The sequence below is a fragment of the Equus przewalskii genome, chromosome 6 (genome assembly GCF_037783145.1).
Source record: "Equus przewalskii isolate Varuska chromosome 6, EquPr2, whole genome shotgun sequence".
Classification (NCBI taxonomy): Eukaryota; Metazoa; Chordata; class Mammalia; order Perissodactyla; family Equidae; genus Equus; species Equus przewalskii.
The window spans coordinates 5,805,860-5,823,895 of NC_091836.1; the positions used below are offsets into that span (position 1 = coordinate 5,805,860).

The 18,036-nt window shown below is 51.6% G+C and overlaps 2 protein-coding genes across 3 annotated transcripts in view; one reads left to right on the top strand and one right to left on the bottom strand.

The window, feature by feature from the left end:
- The window catches only part of ELAVL1 (ELAV like RNA binding protein 1), a 35,060-nt gene extending 21,320 nt beyond the window's left edge, over positions 1 to 13,740 (bottom strand). Inside the window, exons 1-2 of one of the 2 annotated variants that reach the window (XM_070622880.1) lie at positions 13,554 to 13,740; positions 284 to 471 (exon numbers count right to left, since the gene is read on the bottom strand). In XM_070622880.1, the coding sequence (XP_070478981.1) occupies positions 284 to 455 (172 nt within the window). In that variant the 5' untranslated portion in view covers positions 456 to 471; positions 13,554 to 13,740. The remainder of the gene's footprint in view (positions 1 to 283; positions 472 to 13,553) is intronic. The other variant, XM_070622879.1, reaches the window with a different exon arrangement.
- A 154-nt stretch (positions 13,741 to 13,894) lies between these two features.
- The window catches only part of CCL25 (C-C motif chemokine ligand 25), a 30,748-nt gene continuing 26,606 nt past the window's right edge, over positions 13,895 to 18,036 (top strand). Inside the window, exon 1 of the mRNA XM_070622882.1 lies at positions 13,895 to 14,034. The gene's annotated coding sequence lies outside the window, so the exon portion shown is untranslated. The remainder of the gene's footprint in view (positions 14,035 to 18,036) is intronic.

An 18,036-nucleotide genomic window follows, 5' to 3' on the forward strand; every position in this document is an offset into this window, starting at 1 on the left:
CCGTCCCCGTTTCTGGCATCTCCTCACTTTCCCTCCTCTCCCACCGTCTTCCTCTGTATGTGCCCTCGGTCTTACAGTGAATTTTCCCTCTTTTGGGAACCTATGTCCACTCCTACACCAAGGTGGTGGCAGAACAGAGCTTGAGATAAAAGTGAAACTCCACAGCCATCACCTCCAGGCTGTGGCCCTTCTGCCCCGAGGGACACTGCGGTCACAGGCCGAGAGGACAGAGCCTCGCAGACGGCCACGGGAGCCCCTTGACCCACACGGCCGGTGTCTTTACCTGCCACTTTGTCCCGAATAAGCTTTGCAGATTCAACTTCCCCAATACTGCTGAAGAGACTTCGTAACTCATCCTGGGTCATGTTCTGAGGGAGGTAGTTGACAATTAAATTCGTTCTCCCGATGTCATCCCTGCAGTCTTCGGCCATGTGGTCTTCATAACCATTAGACATCGTATTTTCAAAAAATCTGCAGAGGAAGAGAAAAGCAGGTACATTCCAGATGTTCACACTGCAGCCTATTAAGGCAAGACGAACGGCTGCCTTAGCACTTAGATGGTTCTCTTTCCAACACTACCAGTTCAACTTATGTCCACACGAGAACCTGCATGTGGAGGCTGCAAGCAGCTTTACTCGGAGATGCCCCCAGCCTGGAAGCAACCAAGACGCCCTTCAGTGGGCGACTGGAGAAACAGTCTCCCCTCGTCTGGTCCATCCACACAATGGAGTGTTATTCAGTGATAAAAAGAAATGAGCTATGAGGCCACACAGACAGGAAGGCATCTTAAACGCACGGCACTAAGTGAAAGAGAATAGATTGAAAGGCTACACACGGTATGATCCCAATTATACGACATTGTGGAAAGGGCAAAAACTATAGAGACAGCACAAAGGTCAGTGGCTGCCAGAGGTTGGTGGAGGAAGGAAGAAGAGCTGGAGCACAGAGGATTTTTAGGGCAGTGAAACTGGTCTGTGTGATGCTGTGTTAGTGGATCCACGTCGTTATACATTGTACGTTACCCATTACACATCACCCAACCCACAGAGGTATCAACACACAGAGTGAGGCCTAAAGCAAACTGTGGGCTTTAGCTAAGGTCCATCAATACTAGCTCACGGATTACAACAAAACACCACACTCATGCCACCCCATGAAGAATAGGAGAAACTTCGTGTTGGGGGAAAAGGCCTATGGCACACTTTCTTCCCCACTTTTCTGTAAACCCAAAACTGCTCTAAAAAATAAAGTCTAGGGCCTGGTCCTGTGGCCTAGTGGTTAAGTTTGGCACGCTCCACTTTGGTGACCTGGGTTCGGTTCCCAGGCGTGGACCTACACCACCTCTCTGTGGGCACGCTGTGGTGGGGACCCACATACAAAATAGAGGAAGACTGGCCCAGATGTTAGCTCAGGGCGAATCTTCCTCACCAAAAAAAAATAAATAAAGTCTCTTAAAAACAAAACAACTCTAAGTTCAACCATTCTCACTGACTAGAGGGCTTCGAAGAGACCTGCAGACAATTCCAGCAGCAGAATTCAAACTCCTGTAAAAAGTGTGGGTCCTCTCTCTCTCTCTCGTACACAGAAATTTCTGACTCTTTCTCTCGTCTCCCCTTCTGTTACCAATGCAGCTGGACACTGAGGAGCCTGTGGTGTGTGCCTGAGCACCTCAACCAACCAGACCCCGTCTGTCCCGGAGCAGGCAGGCAACGGACCTTTGCACCCCGTGTCCCAAAGGCCATAGCGACTGAACTGGGAGGGAGGTGAGGCTCTCTCTACCAGCTGGAGGAAGCTGGTCTCTAAAGTTTGCAGCTTTGGAATGCCTGCAGGCGCCTGCAGAAGTCTGCACTTGAGTGACCAGCGTCAGACAACACCGATGGCTTCACAGCAGTCCAGATCAGTGCAGCCGAGAGCACCGCCTGTGCTTCTGAAGGCACAACTCACACTGGGTTTGCTCACACGCACAGCCGTGCGGCCGCCTCTTCTCAAATGGCCCCTGCCCCGGCCTCTAAATCCACCGGTGCTCACCCCCGTGGGGCTGAACGATATCGCTGAGGAAAAGGCCCTGCTGCCCATCGGCCCAGAGGTCTCAGGGCCAGCCCACTCCTTGCTCGGGATGCCGGCTGCCCAGCTCTTCTCTCATGCTTGAAAACCCAGTGCCCACTGTCAGGAGCAGTCAGCCTCCTGTAAAAAGCCAGCAGTTACATAAAAACCCGAACACGTCTCCTGCCCAGCGAACCCCCCCAAGCCCCGAACCGCCACCGAGAGGGGAACTAGGTATGGTTGACCATTGCCTGCTGGAAACGCTTCAGGCCTCCTCTGCCGTTCTACTCTCTAACTTGTTTGGGACCGTACGCAATGTGCAAAATTAGTCTCATCTCCTAGCATTTCCCAAACTTTTTGGGAAACGTTCCATGCGCCCTGCTCTTTATAAAATAGGCTATGGCGTCAAAAGCCATAAAAGAAAGATTAGAAAGTCAGACTTCACAAGATTAAAAGCTTCTGCTGGCAAAAGGCCGCATAAAGAGATAAGCAGCAGACGAGTAGAAAACACTTGCTCCCTGTTATATTATTTAGATCGAAGCTTCTGCCCGCTGGGGGATACTGGGCAGTGTCTGGACACATTTTTGCTTATCACAACCGGGGGTGGTGGTGTGCCACTGGCATCTGGTGGGTGGAGGCCAGGGATGCTGTCGAACATTCCACAAGACACAGGACAACCCCCACGACCAAGAATTATCCAGCCCAAAACGTCAGCACTGGGAGGCTGAGAAAACTTGATTTAGGGCATCTGCAAATTAATAAGAGAAAAATGACATCTCACTAACAGAGAAGCAGACAAGGGATATGAGCTGTAATTAATAGACGCCGGCAATTCAAATGGCTAAGAAACCATGAAAAGAAGCTCAACTTCACGAACAATGAGGACAACGTGAAATAAAAAGAGACGCCACTCCCTGCCTGTCAGAGGGAATACAATCCAGGACGGATAAACTCCAGGGTGAGGGGTAAGAGAGAAACAAGCCCTGTACACCAGATCCGAGGGTGACAGGGTACCACCTTTTAGGAGAACTTGGCAGTGGCTACCAACATTTGTTGGTGGTGTTAGTAGCTTAAAATGACAAATGATCATCATTTCTCACAGCTCTATGGGTCGGCTGAGTGGCTCTTCCGGTCTAGGCTGGCTTTGCTGAATCCAGAGATTGGCAGGTGGCTATCTAGGCTGGGGCAGGACGGTCTATGACGGTCTTATTCACAGGCCTGTGACTGGCAGGCTGGGTGGCCGGGGACCCTCAGCTGAGGGAGGACAGGCCACCACGTGGCCTTTCATCCTCTAGAAGCTTGTCCCGGGTTTCTTCACACCGTGGTTCAGGGTTCCAAAGAGCAGAAAGAGAAGGCAAGGCCCAATGCTTGGCAGCTACTAACATCTTTAACATGAATGCTCCCCTCTCGCTCAGCGCTGTAGGAATCTGTTCTGCAGAAACCATCACACACGTGTAGCGGAAGGTGTGAGAGGAACACACGACCCCATGGCTGGTGAAATAACGCCCTGGGTCGAATCGAAATCTGCACTGGGGGGATGGTTAAATACACACCAACGTTCAGGAGCGAGCACGGGACCACCAGCATTACAGGGTTTAAGGATGAGAAACTCCGAGTCTGTTAAGCTGTCTGTAGCCGTGAGACCTTCCAATAGATCATTATCTCAAAAACCAACCAACCAACCAACCAAAACATCTGCTGACGCCTGAACCAAAGCGCAAAGGTTAAGTCTGAGGAACTAAACGCACACTGAGGTTTGCCCGAAAGGCAATTCGGACATTTCCCACCTGCCTCCCTCTTTTTTCTTGATCCCTCCCTCTCTTCACCCTGCTTCTGAGTTAGGCATCTACTCTTCTGCCTTCTCCCCTCGCCTGCTGTCACGGATGACGAACTGGGCAATAATTACCCCACTCTCATTATCCAGAGTGGGGTGCCTGGTAACAAGTTAACTTTCTAAAACAAGGGTCAGCGAAGCATGGCCTGTGGCCAAATTCGGCCCCCTGCCTGTTTTTTTTTTTTAAATCAACAAAAAGGTTTATTTTAGCGTGAATGACCTTACATTGTGACATGAGCACCGTTTACATTTTATGATATTGCTTACACTAACAAAGACTCAAATCTACACGACGATAAATACTCTACAGTGGCTTTCTGCTGTCACTGCCCAGGGGTTCCTCACTAATAAGTGGTGGGAACCCCAGGCAGTGGGCCCAGAGATGGTGACGGCTTGGACCTGGTGGGCCTAGCTAGCTCTGGTCCTGCCTAGCTTTGCTGCTCCGTTCCACCCTCCACACATTCCTATCCCTACACTTGGGATTGCATGTTTTCTTTTTTTTTTAATTGCGGTCATAATAGTTTATAGCATTGTGAAATTTCAGTTGTACAGTATTATTTGTCAGTCATCATATGTATGTGCCCCTTCACCCCTTGTGCCCACCCCCCAACCCCATCCTCTCTGGTAACCACTAATCTGTTCTCTTTGTCTGCATGTTTGTTTATCTTCCACATGTGAGTGAAATCACGCAGTGTTTGTCTTTCTCTGTCTGGCTTATCTCACTTAACATAATAGCCTCAAGGTCCATCCATGTTGTTGCAAATGGGACGATTTCGTCTTTTTTATGGCTGAGTCGTATTCCGCTGTGTATATATAAACATATATGTAAGTACACACCACATCTTCTTCATCCAATCATTAGTTAATGGGCACTTGGGTTGCTTCCACGTCTTGGCTGTTGTGAATAGTTCTGCAATGAACGTGGGGTTGCATAAGTCTCTTTGAATTGTTGATTTCAAGTCCTTTGGATAAATACCCAGTAGTGGGATGGCTGGGTCATATAGTATTTCTATTTTTAGTTTTTTGAGAAATCTTCATGCTGTTTTCTAGAGTTGCCGCACCAGTTGGCATTCCCACCAGCAGTGGATGAGGGTTCCCTTTTCTCTGCAACCTCTCCAACATTTGTTGTTTTTTGTCTTGGTGATTATAGCCATTCTAACACGTGTAAGGCGATATCTTAGTGTAGTTTTGATTTGCATTTCCCTGATGATTAGTGATGTTGAATGTCTTTTCATGTGCCTACTGGCCATCTGTATATCTTCTTTGGAAAAATGTCTGTTCATATCCTCCGTCCATTTTTTGATTGGGTTGTTTTTTTGTTGTTCAGTTGTGTGAGTTCTTCTCCTGCCTGTTTTATAAATAAAGTTTTATTGGCACACAGCTACTCTCATTTGTTTATGTGTATTTGTGGTGGCTTTTGCACTACAGTGACAGAGTCGAGTGGCTGTGACAGAGACCATATGGCCCACAAAGATGAAAACATTTACCATCTGGCTCTTCACAGAAACAGTGTGCCGACCTCTGTTCTAAAATGTAAAAATAGAAAATTTCTAGGAGGAAATCTTTGTGACGCTGGGTGAGGCAAAGATTTCTTAGATACCAACCATTTAGAAGAAAGTGATAAACTGGATACCGTCAAAATTTAAAACTTCTGCTCTACGAAACACACTTCTAGGAAAATTACAATCCACAGACCTGAAGAAAATATTTGCAAATCCCATATGTGAAAGAGGACTTGTATCCAGAACATATTTTTTAAAACTCTCAAAAACTTAATAAGAAAACAAACAACCCAATTTAAAAAATGAAGACTGGAACAGACACTGTCCCAAAGAAGACATACGGATGGCAAATAAACACATAAAAAGACGCTGAACGTCACTGGTTATTAGGGAAATGCAAATTAAAAGCACGCTGAGATACCACCACCATTTAGAATACCTAAAATGAAATAAAATGAAAGCAAACAACAACAAAACAGACAATACCAAGGTCTGGTGAGGCTGTGGAGAAACCAGAACTTTCACACATTGCTGGTGGATTCTAAGAGTGTTAGAGCAGCTTTGGAAAACAGATCGGCAGTTTCTTACAGTTAAATACACACCTACCACACAACCCAGAAATCCTACTTCTGCTCTTCACACAAGAGAAATGAAAACCTGTGTTGATAGAAAAACCTATGCACAAATGTAGCAGCTTTATTCCAAACCGCGCCAAAACTGGAACCACTCAAATGTCTCCCAGCTGTTGGTGGATAAACTATGGTATACCACACAGCGGAATACTACTCAGCAGTCAAAAGGGATTACTACTGTTCACTCAACTTGTGTGAATATCAAATACACTTTGCTGAGGGAAAGACACCAGACGCGAAGGCTACACACTGCACAATTCCATTCTGGAAAAGGCAAAACCACAGGGACAGATCAGCGGTTCCCGGGGCAGGGAGAGGGGGAAGGGCTGACACACAGTGGGAGCACCACAGAATATTTTCGTTTCTTGGGTGATGAAATTTTCCCACGTCTTGATCGTGGTGGTAGACATGTGACTCTGCATTTGCCAAAACTCACAGGAGTCTACACCAAAAAGAGTGAATTAAAAAATATGTTTAAAAGGACTGAGAAAGTGAACCTTCTGCATTGCAGCCCCGTTCCACAGCATGCTGGCTCCTCCTGACACACCCAGTCGAGGCAGGGAAGGCCTCCGTGGGCCCAGTTCTTGGGCAACTTGGCAACAACGGGAAAACCAAAACCCCAAGAGCAGTTTCTCGGTACTCTGGGGCCACTCCATCCTGTTCTCTGGGTCCCTTCCCCTGACCTTTTCCAAACCAGCTTCTGTCGCCACAAGTTCCGACCACAACTGGGCCTTCATCCCCACCCAACAATCAATGACTCCCAAGCCGTGGCCACTTCTGGCCGTCTCAGGGCTCCCGGGTCCTGTCTCCTCTCCCTGAACACGTCTCTCCACGTGGAAGTCCTGCAGACTCCTCGGGGTCAACACGTTCAGCCCCACCAAGCCAGCTTCCCCTTCTGGCTCTCCATCAGTGGTATCACCATCCAGAGGTGACATTATGTTGCTCAGGATCAGTCTTCACATTGTGAATAAGTGGCAGGGCCAAGCCTCAAGCTGTCACTACAGAACAGTCTCCCAAGGACGAAACACAAGGCCCTTCTCGAGGGGACCCGCGCCTGCTCCCCACCCCTGACTCCCACTCCTCTGACTTCTTCCCAGCGTGCCACACACCTTCGTATTTCAGTGTCCTTGTTCCAGCTGCTCCCTTTGCTGCCCTGTCCATCACCTCCCCCCTTACCTTTACAGAGTCCCCCAGGACAACAGGCTGCTCTAGTCCCAGGCCCCCATACACCATTGGTGTAAACCTTTACTACGACACGAATCACTCACACTTGGAATTATTTGCTTTTCTCCCACATCACTGGGGAAAGCTTTGAGGGCCAAGGTTACATCACTGTCACCCAACAGTCCCCAGGCAAACCCAGGGTACCTGGCACACTGCAGGTGTGTCCCGCAGGCACACACAGCAGGAGAGGGGGACAGACGCTGGGTCTTAGGCTCACCCGGGAATCGTGTGTACTGGCTACCTTCTTCGACGTTAAAGCAGGGCAGATGGAACTGGACTGACTGTTATTAATATATTCAGTCTCTCACTCCTTTAGATCATCCATCCCATCGCATCCCATCCCACAGAGTCAGTCAACTGCAAAAAGGAAAGCTGGTTTAGCACAGCACTTCCTGTCGGCTTGGAAACGCTTCCCGTAACTGGACTCACCACGGAGAAGTCCTGTTTGGGTATCTCTGAGGGTTTGCAGCCCTGTCGTGCCATTTCAAACAATCCTGGCAGTTACTGTTTTATTTAGACAATCCTGGGTGACTCTGGCGATGCTGTTCATGTCAGTGGTACAGCCCTGAGCCACGAAACGACATCTCGGTCAACGACAGACCACATATATGATGGTGGTCCCGAAAGATTAGTCCCATACAGCCTAGGTGGGCGGTATACCTATCTATACCATGCAGGTTTGTGTAAATATACTTTATGATGTTTGCACAACAGAAAAACTGCCTAACGACACACGTCTCAGGATGTGTCCCTGTTGTTAAATGACGCATAGCGGTATAGCCACTACATAGAGAGAGAGAGAGATGTACATAAACGACATGAAGATACACAGAGGTGGTATTTGCCTAAGGCAGCGAGACTGGTTTCCATTAGGCACCATGAGAAGCTGTCGCATCTGAGAGTCACAGAGGACACTGTCTAAACTACTTGGGCCAGTGCAAAACTAGAACAGTCAAATATATCCTCAGGCTTAGCCCTGACACTTCACACATCAGATGATGGCGCCTGGACTCAATTATTGCTCAGGTCCTTTCCGGATAGAAAATTCTGAGTTCTTCAAGGTAATAGTCTTCGGAATGGAAGGTCACCCAGGAAATGCTCTGGTGCCAGAAAAAAGCCGAACACACCAGCTGACCCAATTACAGCATCGCCGAGAGGCGAGCGCCCAGGCGGACAGCGCACCCGTTCCCCACTTGCCCCTTCCCACAGCCCGTGGAGGGGAACGCTGCCGGCTGGGGCGGGCCCAGCCCCGTCCTGGCAGTTCCAGACCCCGGCTGAACAGTCCGGGGGAGAGGCAGAGCAGGTGCCACCCGGCATCTGGCCCAGCCGAACCGCTCAGGGGCCGAGGGGACCTGATCAGCTCCATGGCCCTGTTAAGAGCCCCGGCTTCTTCCTGGCTGGTCAAGGCCACGGCAGGGCTCTCTCAGAACTACATGGCAACCTGGCATGGCAGGAGACACCCAGGGGCTTTGCGGTCTGACAGATCTGAGCTCCTGCACGAGCCCTACTGCTGACTGGCTGAGCTCGTGTGGGTAAGGCACGTCCTTTCCTGGAGCTACAGGTTCCGGGTCTGCAAACTGGGGATGTACAGCCTGCTTTGCAGCACCCACCTCACCACCCGCCTCCAGGCCCACTAAGGAACACTCTGGCCTTGTTCCCCTGCGACCCTGGAAACGATCCACACCTTCAATGCCATTTCTAAAGGGCCTGGATCTCACGGAAGCCACGGGGTGGTTACAGCAGCCAGGGCTCACACCACAGCACCCCAGGGGAGGACCACGGGAGGTCTCATTCGCAGTTCCCTGCTCCACCCCACACCAGTGGCACCCTTCACCTTGGACCAATCAGCTGGCATCTTGATATGTTCGCTGGAGATCTGAACCCGATTCAAATCTTGTCCCCTTACTCCTACTTTGTTAACAAAATCAAGGTGAATGTGGGTATCCCCCCACCTCCCTGTCTCCAGCCACAAGCACCCTCCTCTCCTCTCCTCCCCTGAATTACTTCATTTGGTGGCACATGCACACCTGTCTCCCAAGCCACCCGTCTTACCCCTGTACCGAAGCAAGCACCAGGTTCCACCAGTTTCACGTCTGAGACATGTCTCACTCTCCCCCGTCTCTCGCCTTTGTCCTGGTTCGGGTCCCTGTCCCCTCTTGCCCACACTGACCTGAGTGGTCTCCCTGCCGCACCGTTATTTCAAACTCAGCCTCACTGAACCCAACTTGGTGTTTTCCCTCCAAATCACTCCTCTCCCTTCAGTTTTCCTGTTTCTCTGTCCCATGGTATCCCTCTTGCCTGGGGCATTCTGGACTGTTCCCTCTCCTGTGACTTCCTCCTCCGGCACAAATGCCTCTGTGAAGGGTGGCTGGAGCCTGTCTCTTCTGAGCTTCATTTAAATCCTTCCTTCCCCCAGCACAGACCGAGGCCCAGCCGTGTGCCAGGCACGGAGCAAGGCGCTGGCCGGGAGTGTATTAGATAAAGATGCAGTCTCAGTGCCGAGCCTCAAGGGCAGGCCTCTACCAGGCCACCCCTGTACTGCAGAAGCCTCTGGACTGGCCCACTGGTCCTGTCTCTCTCTCTCAGAAAAGCAATCCTCCAAGATCACCTCTGGACTGTGCCCAGGAGCCCTCCACCACCTGACCCTGGCACACTTTTCTAGATTGATCTCCAAGTGCACATTCTCGACCCTCTGCCTGGCCAAGCTGATCCAGTCAGACTTCCAGACCTCCGTGTGCTCTCCTCTCCAATGCACTGGGGCCACTGGCTGCACCTGCCCGCACCTCTCCACTCACGACGACCAGTGTGGACACGAGCTCTTTCACCACCAACCACCACCCAACCACACACAGGCATTTCTTTCAACACTCTCCCAGCGCTGTCCCGACCCACTGCTTCATCCTTTTGTTTAATCTCCGGCATCTGTCTTTTTGCCCCAATTCAGGTCATAAGTTCCTCAAGGGGGCAATTTCTTCCACTTCTCCCTACTCCTCGGTGACAATGAACAAGAGTTATGTTCCAGGTTCGCAATCTATAAAAGTGGGATCGTTGCCTTGGCCAACACACACTGAGGCTCTGAGTCGAGAGGGAAGGACAGTGGTTAGAGAAGCGAGTCCCCCCAACATGTCCAGACATGGACACTACCTTCTGCCACCTTCCTGCATCACTGTCTCTAGACCCACACAAGAGCCTTCTACTCCAATGATGGGCTTTCTTGTCCACGTCCACGTTCTAAATTGCTCCTTCTTTGCCTTCACGGTTTCTCTCAGTGCCCACTCTCCATCTACCGGTCACTCAGGCAGAGACCCAGAATCGTCCACCGCCGTTCTCTCTTGCTCACGTCCCACACCTCAATACCCACCAAGTCCCTGTCTTTCACCCTCCAACTGTGTCTCAAACCATACCCCCTCTTCCCCAACCATGACAACCCGCGGTCGTTTTCACAACTTTTCTTATCTAAAGGAAGGTAATCACCTCTTCACTGGTTTGCTGGCCTTCAGCTTCATCTCCCTCTAACTCTTCCTACTGTGTGCAGACCTGACTCCTTCATGGTGTGGACTAAGACTGCTCAGTAGACACCCCTGGCCTGGCCTGCAGGCCCCCAGCCAAGCCCTCTGCACACCAGCTGCGTGAGTACAACTGCCACGCCTCATCTCACCTTTCTGGTCCCTGAAGGATAAGACCCCATGGCTCCTTGGGTAAACAGAGCTGTTCCCACCGCCACGCTTTTGCCTGAGCTGGTCCTGCCTCCAGGAAGGCCCTTCCCCACCGTCTTTGCCTGGCTAACTCCTCCCCCTCATGCTTGACCTCCTCCAGGAAGCACTCTGTGATCTCCCTTGCCCACCAAAGTTGGGTTATGGTGCTTTTCCTGTGCATCTGTATCAGCCAGTTGTAACCAGCACCACATGCACCAGAGTGGGCTAAAACGGTCCACACACACTCTGTAACCACCACTGCTTCCCCAGAGCCCAGCACGGGGCCTGGGACACAGCAGGAGCCGGGAGAGTTGGTTAGAGGCGGGAAGGAAGGCTCACTTCCCTTCTGCAGGCTGGTTTCCTCCCGTCTTCCGCGGACCCAAAGCCTCTGGCGGGCCTCACTGCTCCACCACTGCCACCTAGGGACCAAAGGAGCTAACTGCACTTCTCTCACCATCCAGCATCTAACTCGATTCAGTAAATTGAATGGGACAGCGACACAAACCAGGGAACAGTTGACTCCAGTGGGGGTGGAGTGAGCACTGAGCTGGGCCACACAGCAGGAGGAAGAGATCTCTAGATGGAGGAGAACAGCACTTGAGGCAGTGGGAGCAACAGGAAGAGAGGGTCGGGGTGGAGCCTGTGTGCAGGCGAAATCAGAAACGCACGGAGGGTTTGAGTACGCAAGACCTGGAATCCCAAACTTTAGCTTTTAAGCCACCTAAAAAGGTAAAAAAAAATTAATTTGTTTTTTTGCCACCCAAGGACTTTTAAATCAGGAGTGACACGATCAGATCCGTGTCGATAAAAGACAACTTTGCTGGAGTGTGGAAAGAGGCAGAGAAGGGAGGCAGAAAGCATGTGAAGCAATAAAACGAGCATCAGGAAGACAGCATTTTCATAATCCTCTTGTGTTTCACTGGCTGCCACATGACCTCAGACTCGACACGTTCGAACTGAAATTCTGCCCCTCAAAACCAGTGCTCCAACGTAAAGTTTACTTATTTCCACATTTTGAGATGTTCAGAAATCTTGGCCTCTTTGTGGACCTTGAAGTCACAGAATCTTATAACAGATCCCAGCACAGAGCTTTGCACACAGAAGATGTTCAAGGATAACTTAACGGAATTCTTCCTGGGGTCCTCTGGACCCTTGTGATTATAACACTGGTAAAACCCAGTGATTCAGAGTAAGGACTCAGAGGACCTGCGTTCAAATCCCACCTCCATCACTTCACTGTGCAAGACGGGTCTTAGCCAGCAACCCATCTAAGCCTTGGTTTCTTTGTCCCCAAAATGGAAATTACAACAGCACCTGCCTCAAGGGCTGGAGATAAACATCTGTGAAGTGTCAAGCACACAGAGAATCCTCTCTAAATCCTGGTGACTATTTATAACATCATTTATTCAGTACCCACCATGCACAGGCCCTGCAGAAAGCTACATCCTTAAATCGGCCCAGCAGTATTCTCGTCCAGCCCATTTCACAGATGGGCAAACTAAGGCTCCCACAGTTGAGGTTGGATTCCGAGGCGTCGGAGATGGGTTGGAGGAACTTTGAGTGAAAGATTATTTAGTCCGGTGGCGGCTGTCACACGTGTATGTGTATGTACATGTGTGTGTGTGAGATACTTCTGTCAATGTCTGAAGACATTTTGGATCTCCATAACTGGGGAGCGGGGATGCTGCTGGCATCTAGCGGGTAGAGAGCAGGGATGCTGCCCAACATCCCACAAGGCACAGGACAGCCCCCAAACCCAAGAATTATCAGACCCAAAATGTCAGTAGTCCTAAGGCCGAGAAACCCTCCTTGAGTCCCACCATCCTCCCCATCTTCCCACTTCTGGAGCACTGGCCGGCCGGATCCCAGGTGAATACTTCCGGAAAGCGGGGGCTCTGTCTCTCCAGGGGCAGCGCCTGCAGAAGTTGTTCCCCGCCTGCCCTGCACACAGTAGGTACCAGAGCTCATCTGGATAAGACCAGCAGCAGAGGACGCCGGAAAAGGAAGAGCATCCATCCCCCATTGTTCAATAGCTTGCAGTTTTATGTTTTCAACACACACACACACCTTTTACACATCCAAACGTCCCACGCCCCAAAAACAGCTTTGTTAGAGATGGCGTCCAAGGAATCTATCTATTTTCCAGGACTCTCATGCCTGCAGAAGGGTTTGCACACTTCTACAAGGACCTCGGGGCAGCCGCGGTCCCCTGACAACGACCACAAAAGAATCTGGAGGATTCCCCGGGGGAGCGAGCCCGTGGGCCGTGACCCCTGCGCGCTGAGGGCGCTCGCCGCGCTCCCCCGCCTCTGGCCCCGCTCTCCCGCCCCCAGATCGCCAGCTTCCCAGCCCTCCGGGGCCCCGGCCGCCAGGCGCGTGCCCACGCCGCGTCCCCCTCGCCGCCCCTCGCGGCGGCCGAGGAATCCGGCCCGGGGCCCGTCGCCGGCGCCCACCCCGGCCGGCCCCCGCCCGCCCGCCCGCCGCGGCCCGCACGCGGCACCTCCGCCCCGGCGCGGCCTGGGCCTCGGCCGGTGCAGGCCCGCGGGAGCCCGCGGCCCGGTCAGGCGAGCTCAGGCCTGCCGCGGCCTACCCCATCGGGCGCCGCCGAGGGCCCCCGCCTCACCTGGACGCGGGCGGGCGGGCCCGGGGCTGCTCCGGGGCGGGCGGGCGGCGGCGGCGGCTCGGCGCTAACGGCTCCGCTCGGCCTCGGTAGCGGTGGCGGCGGCGGCGGCGACGGCGACGGCGGCGGCGGCTCCTCCTCAGCGCGCACGACCCGCTCCGGCCCGCGGCCCGGACACGCCCCCCCGGCGCGCGCGCCCATTGGCCGGCGCCCGCCACGGCGCGCTTCTCATTGGCTGGCGTGGCTGTCGCGGCGCCCCGGGGCGCGCGGCGGAGGCGGGACTTCCGGCCGGCGCCGCCTGCGGAGGGCTCGGCAGCCGGCGGAGACGCGGGTGGCCGGCGATGGCCGCGGAGGGGGCCGGCGGGGGCCGGGCCCACGGAGGCCGGCGGAAGGCGGTGGCCGAAGAGCCGCGTCCCTGGTCGAGCGCATGCCGTGCGTCCCGCGCCCGTCCGTCTCGCCGCCGCCGCCGTCACCGCCCTGCAAGGTAGGAACGGTCAGCGCGCCTGGGCTGTGGGGACAGGACCCGGGTTCGAATCCCGGCCCCGACGTTTCCGCACTACGTGCCGTTGGGCCGGGGCTGACGTCACCTCGCCGGGCCTCAGTTTCCTTAGCTGGTGTGGCGAGGAGGCGGGGCATGGGACAGCGTTCGATTAGTATTGACAGCAGAGCTGGTGGGTCCCCAGTTCATTAAAATGTGATTGAGCGCCTACTACGTGCCAGTCGCTGTGTGGACAGGCAGGCAAAAATACCTGTCTTTTCTGGGCTGACATTCTAGACCAGCGCTGTCCAGTAGAAATATAAGCGAGTCCCAAATGTTGGCCACATGCATCATTTAAATTTTCTAGGAGCCGCGTTAAGGGGGAAAAAATTAAAAAGAAACATGGTGATGTTAATTTTAGTAATGTGTTTTATTTAACCCAATTTCTGTCCAAAATGTTTTTTCAACATGTGATCAATAAAACGATGAGATCTTTTACATTGGTGCCCCCCCTTCCCCCCGTCTTTGAAATCTGCTGTGTCTTCTACACTCACAGCACACCCCGAGTTGGACTGGCTGTTTTGCAAGAGCCCAACAGCCCCCCGTTGACAGTGGCTACTGCAGCGGGCCATGCAGTGCTGGATGGGGCGGCAGAAAGGAAATCAAGTGGAATGGAGAAGAAAAAGTCAGCTGGGAAGGAGCGTGAGGGATGTGGCGGTTGCGATTTGAAAGAGGGCGGTCGGGGAGGTTGAGAAGATGGCCTTTGTAGACCAACTGGAAGGAGCTGAGAACACTAAAATAATCATGCCATTCGTTGTTTAGTAGGGCACTTGTCCAGTAGAACTTCCTGCGATCGTGGCCCCGTTCTTTATCAGCACTGATTTCGTAGCCACCAGCTCGCTGTGGCTTTTGGGCAGTTGTCACGTGGCTGGTGCCACTGAAGAACTGAATTTTTGATGTATTTCATTTTTACTCAATTTAAAGAGTCACGTGGAGCCAGTGGCTCCTGTAGTGGATAGCATCGATTTAGGAGAACGGTGGCAACTGCTCTGAGCTGAGTGTGTATAGCTTGCTAAATGCTTTATGCAGGTTCTCACGTGTAATCTTCAAAATAGCCCTCTGAGAAGGAAGCTGTCATCATTGTCGCCATAATGAATGAATGAAGTCTTTCGTTCATTCATCTATACTTTATTAGTATTATCATTGATAGACTGCAGTTTTTAGAACAGCTTAAGATTTACAGAAATACTGCAAAGGAGGTACAGAATGACCATTTTCCCCACACCTGGTTTTCCCTGTTAGTTACATCTGTTATTAGTCTGATACATTTGTTAGACTTAATGAACCAATCTTGATATGTTATTATTAACCATAGTTCACAATTGATTTAGATTTCCTTTGTTTTTACCTAATACCCTTTTTTTCTTTTTCAGAATCCCATCCAGGATGCCACATTACACTTGGCCGTCCAGTCTCTTGTATTTATTTGTTTTTTCGAGTTATTAAGTGACGTGTAACATTGTATTTGTTTTAGGTGCGGAACATAATGATTGGATATATTTATGTATTGCAAAATGATTACCATCCTAAGTTCAGTTAACATCCGTCACCAAACATAGTTGCCTTTCTTTTTCTTGTGATGAAAACTTTCGAGATCTATCCTCTTGGCTGACCTCTCTCTCGGCTCGTCTTGGCTGTGCCAGATTCTCAGCCTTCCCTTGTTCTTGATGTTCATGACGGTTTGGAGGAGGACTGGCCACATATTTTGTAGGATGTCCCTCTCTAGGAATTCGTCTGGTGTTTTTCTCCTGCTGAGACTGGCGTGATGGTTTTGGGGGAGAGAGACCAAAGAGGTGACATGTCATTCTCATGACGTCATATCAAGGATGCGTACTGTCCACGTGATGCGTGCCTGTCGCTGTTGGCCTTGATCCCCCCGCTGAGATAGTGTCTGTCAGGTTTCTCCACTATAAAGTTACTCCCCCGCTCTCGGTGTTGTATACTTTGGAAGAAAGTTGCACAAACATAAAGAGTAGGGGTGTATGTTTCCCCTCCTGAAGGGTGGATAGCTACATAAATTATTTGGAATCCTTCTGTGTGGAAGGTGTATCTCTTTTCCCCATTTATTAGTTTATCTAATCATTTAGATATATCAGTATGGCCTGCTGGGTAATAATTTTATACTCTGGGTTAAAACCCAATACTGCTTTATTTTCTCACTCAAGTTGTTCCAGCGTTGGCCACTGGGGGCTCTTTCACTTGGCTCCTGTAGATCTTTGACACGCTCCCATGTGTGTGTTGTGTTGTTTTGTTGGTTTTCTTTGGAGCGCTTCCTTGCTTTCTGGCACGACACGATGCTCCATTCTCATCCTGTGTGTTTCTTGCCCCAGTCCTAGAATCAGCCATTCCTCCAAGCCTGGTTCCTTTCACTGGAGAATGATGTTAGAACCCAAGATCTGGGTGCTCAGAGTGTTGATTGCCACTAGAGTGTCGTTTCTTTTAGATCATCAACACTTTTTTTTTTTTGGTGAGGAAGATTCACCTTGAGCTAACATCTGTGCCAGTCTTCCCCCATTTTGTATGTGGCTCGCCACCACAGTATGACTTGATGAGTGGTGTAGGTCCATGCCTGGGATCCGAACCCATGAATCCAGATTGCTGAAGCGGAGCATGCTGGGCTTAACCACTATGCCACTGGGCCAGCCCCCATCAATACTTTTTAATCACCCACAATGCACCCGGTTCAGGAGCTCAGCCCTGGGGATATGACAATGACTATGTGAGATGTGGCATCTGCCGTTGTGGGACTCAAGTCAACTTGTGGGGACAGGCTGAAGAGGGCAGCTCCACCACTGACTGGCTGTGTGACCTTGGGTGAGTTATTTAATCTCTGAGCTTCAGCCTTCCCATCCGTGAAGTGGGGGTGATTATAATACTTCATGAGGGCACTGTGAGAATTCAGAGAAATCACCCACTTTTAGAATCTCTGAAAGAGAGCCTGGCATAAAGTGCTTATTAAGTTTTCTTCTTAGTAATAGTAATAAGATCTCACAAATAATTACAATCTGCAGAGGTTCAGAGTACCAGCAAAGCATGTAACAGGAGAACCTGACTTCATTTCAAGGTGGCCAGGGAAGGCTTCCCAAGTCAGTGGTGTTATGGCTGAGGCAGGAAGAGTAAGTCACCAGGCAAAGGAGGGCAGAATGTTTCGGCAGGAAGAACAGCAAGTGCAAAGGCCCTGAGGCCGGCAGAAGCCCGGCACACTTAGGAACTGAGAAAAGGCTGGTGGTGGAGACATGGGCCAGACAGGAGACTAGGGGGATTGGAAGGGGCAGGCCACACAGGGCCTGGCTGGCCGTGATGAATTGAGACCCGATCCTAAGAGAAAGGGGGGTGACTTGTCTGAGTACACATGTCTAGTAAGGACAGAGCTGGGATTTGAACTCAGGGCTGCTTAGTCTCAGAGCTCTTTATTTCCCTGGTCTGAGTTTGAGATAGGAGGTTCTTGTGTGTTGTTTTTTTTGCGAAGAAGCATAGTTTGGGTTCTTACGGGTCAGAATCAGAGTACACCCCAGCCACCGAAGTTCCAGGTTGTTCTTGCCATCCCCCACACACAAGCTCTGAGGGTCTATGAGGGGAGGAGATGCCAGGACGGCCCAGCATGAGCCCTGCTGTTGAGGACATCACTGCCCCAAGGGAGAGAAGGACACGCAGACACAGAAATTCAAGCGGAGTGACAAGGGATGGGCCCAGAGCACCGCTTCTCGTGGAGGGCATGCCCGAGCCGGAGGACGGTGGGAGTGAGAGTCTGCCAGCCAGAGGAGGTGGAGGTGGGGCTTCCAGACAGAGGGACCACCGGAGCAGAGGCCCGGATTTGTCCCCGAGGGCCGTTCAGGGAGCAGAAAGCTGCGGGAAGTGCTGAATGCGGGTTGTGAGGGAAGAGGACCAGGAGATGGGACTGGAGCCCCAAAAGGGCCCTGGAGAGTCAGGCCGAGAAGGTGGGACTCT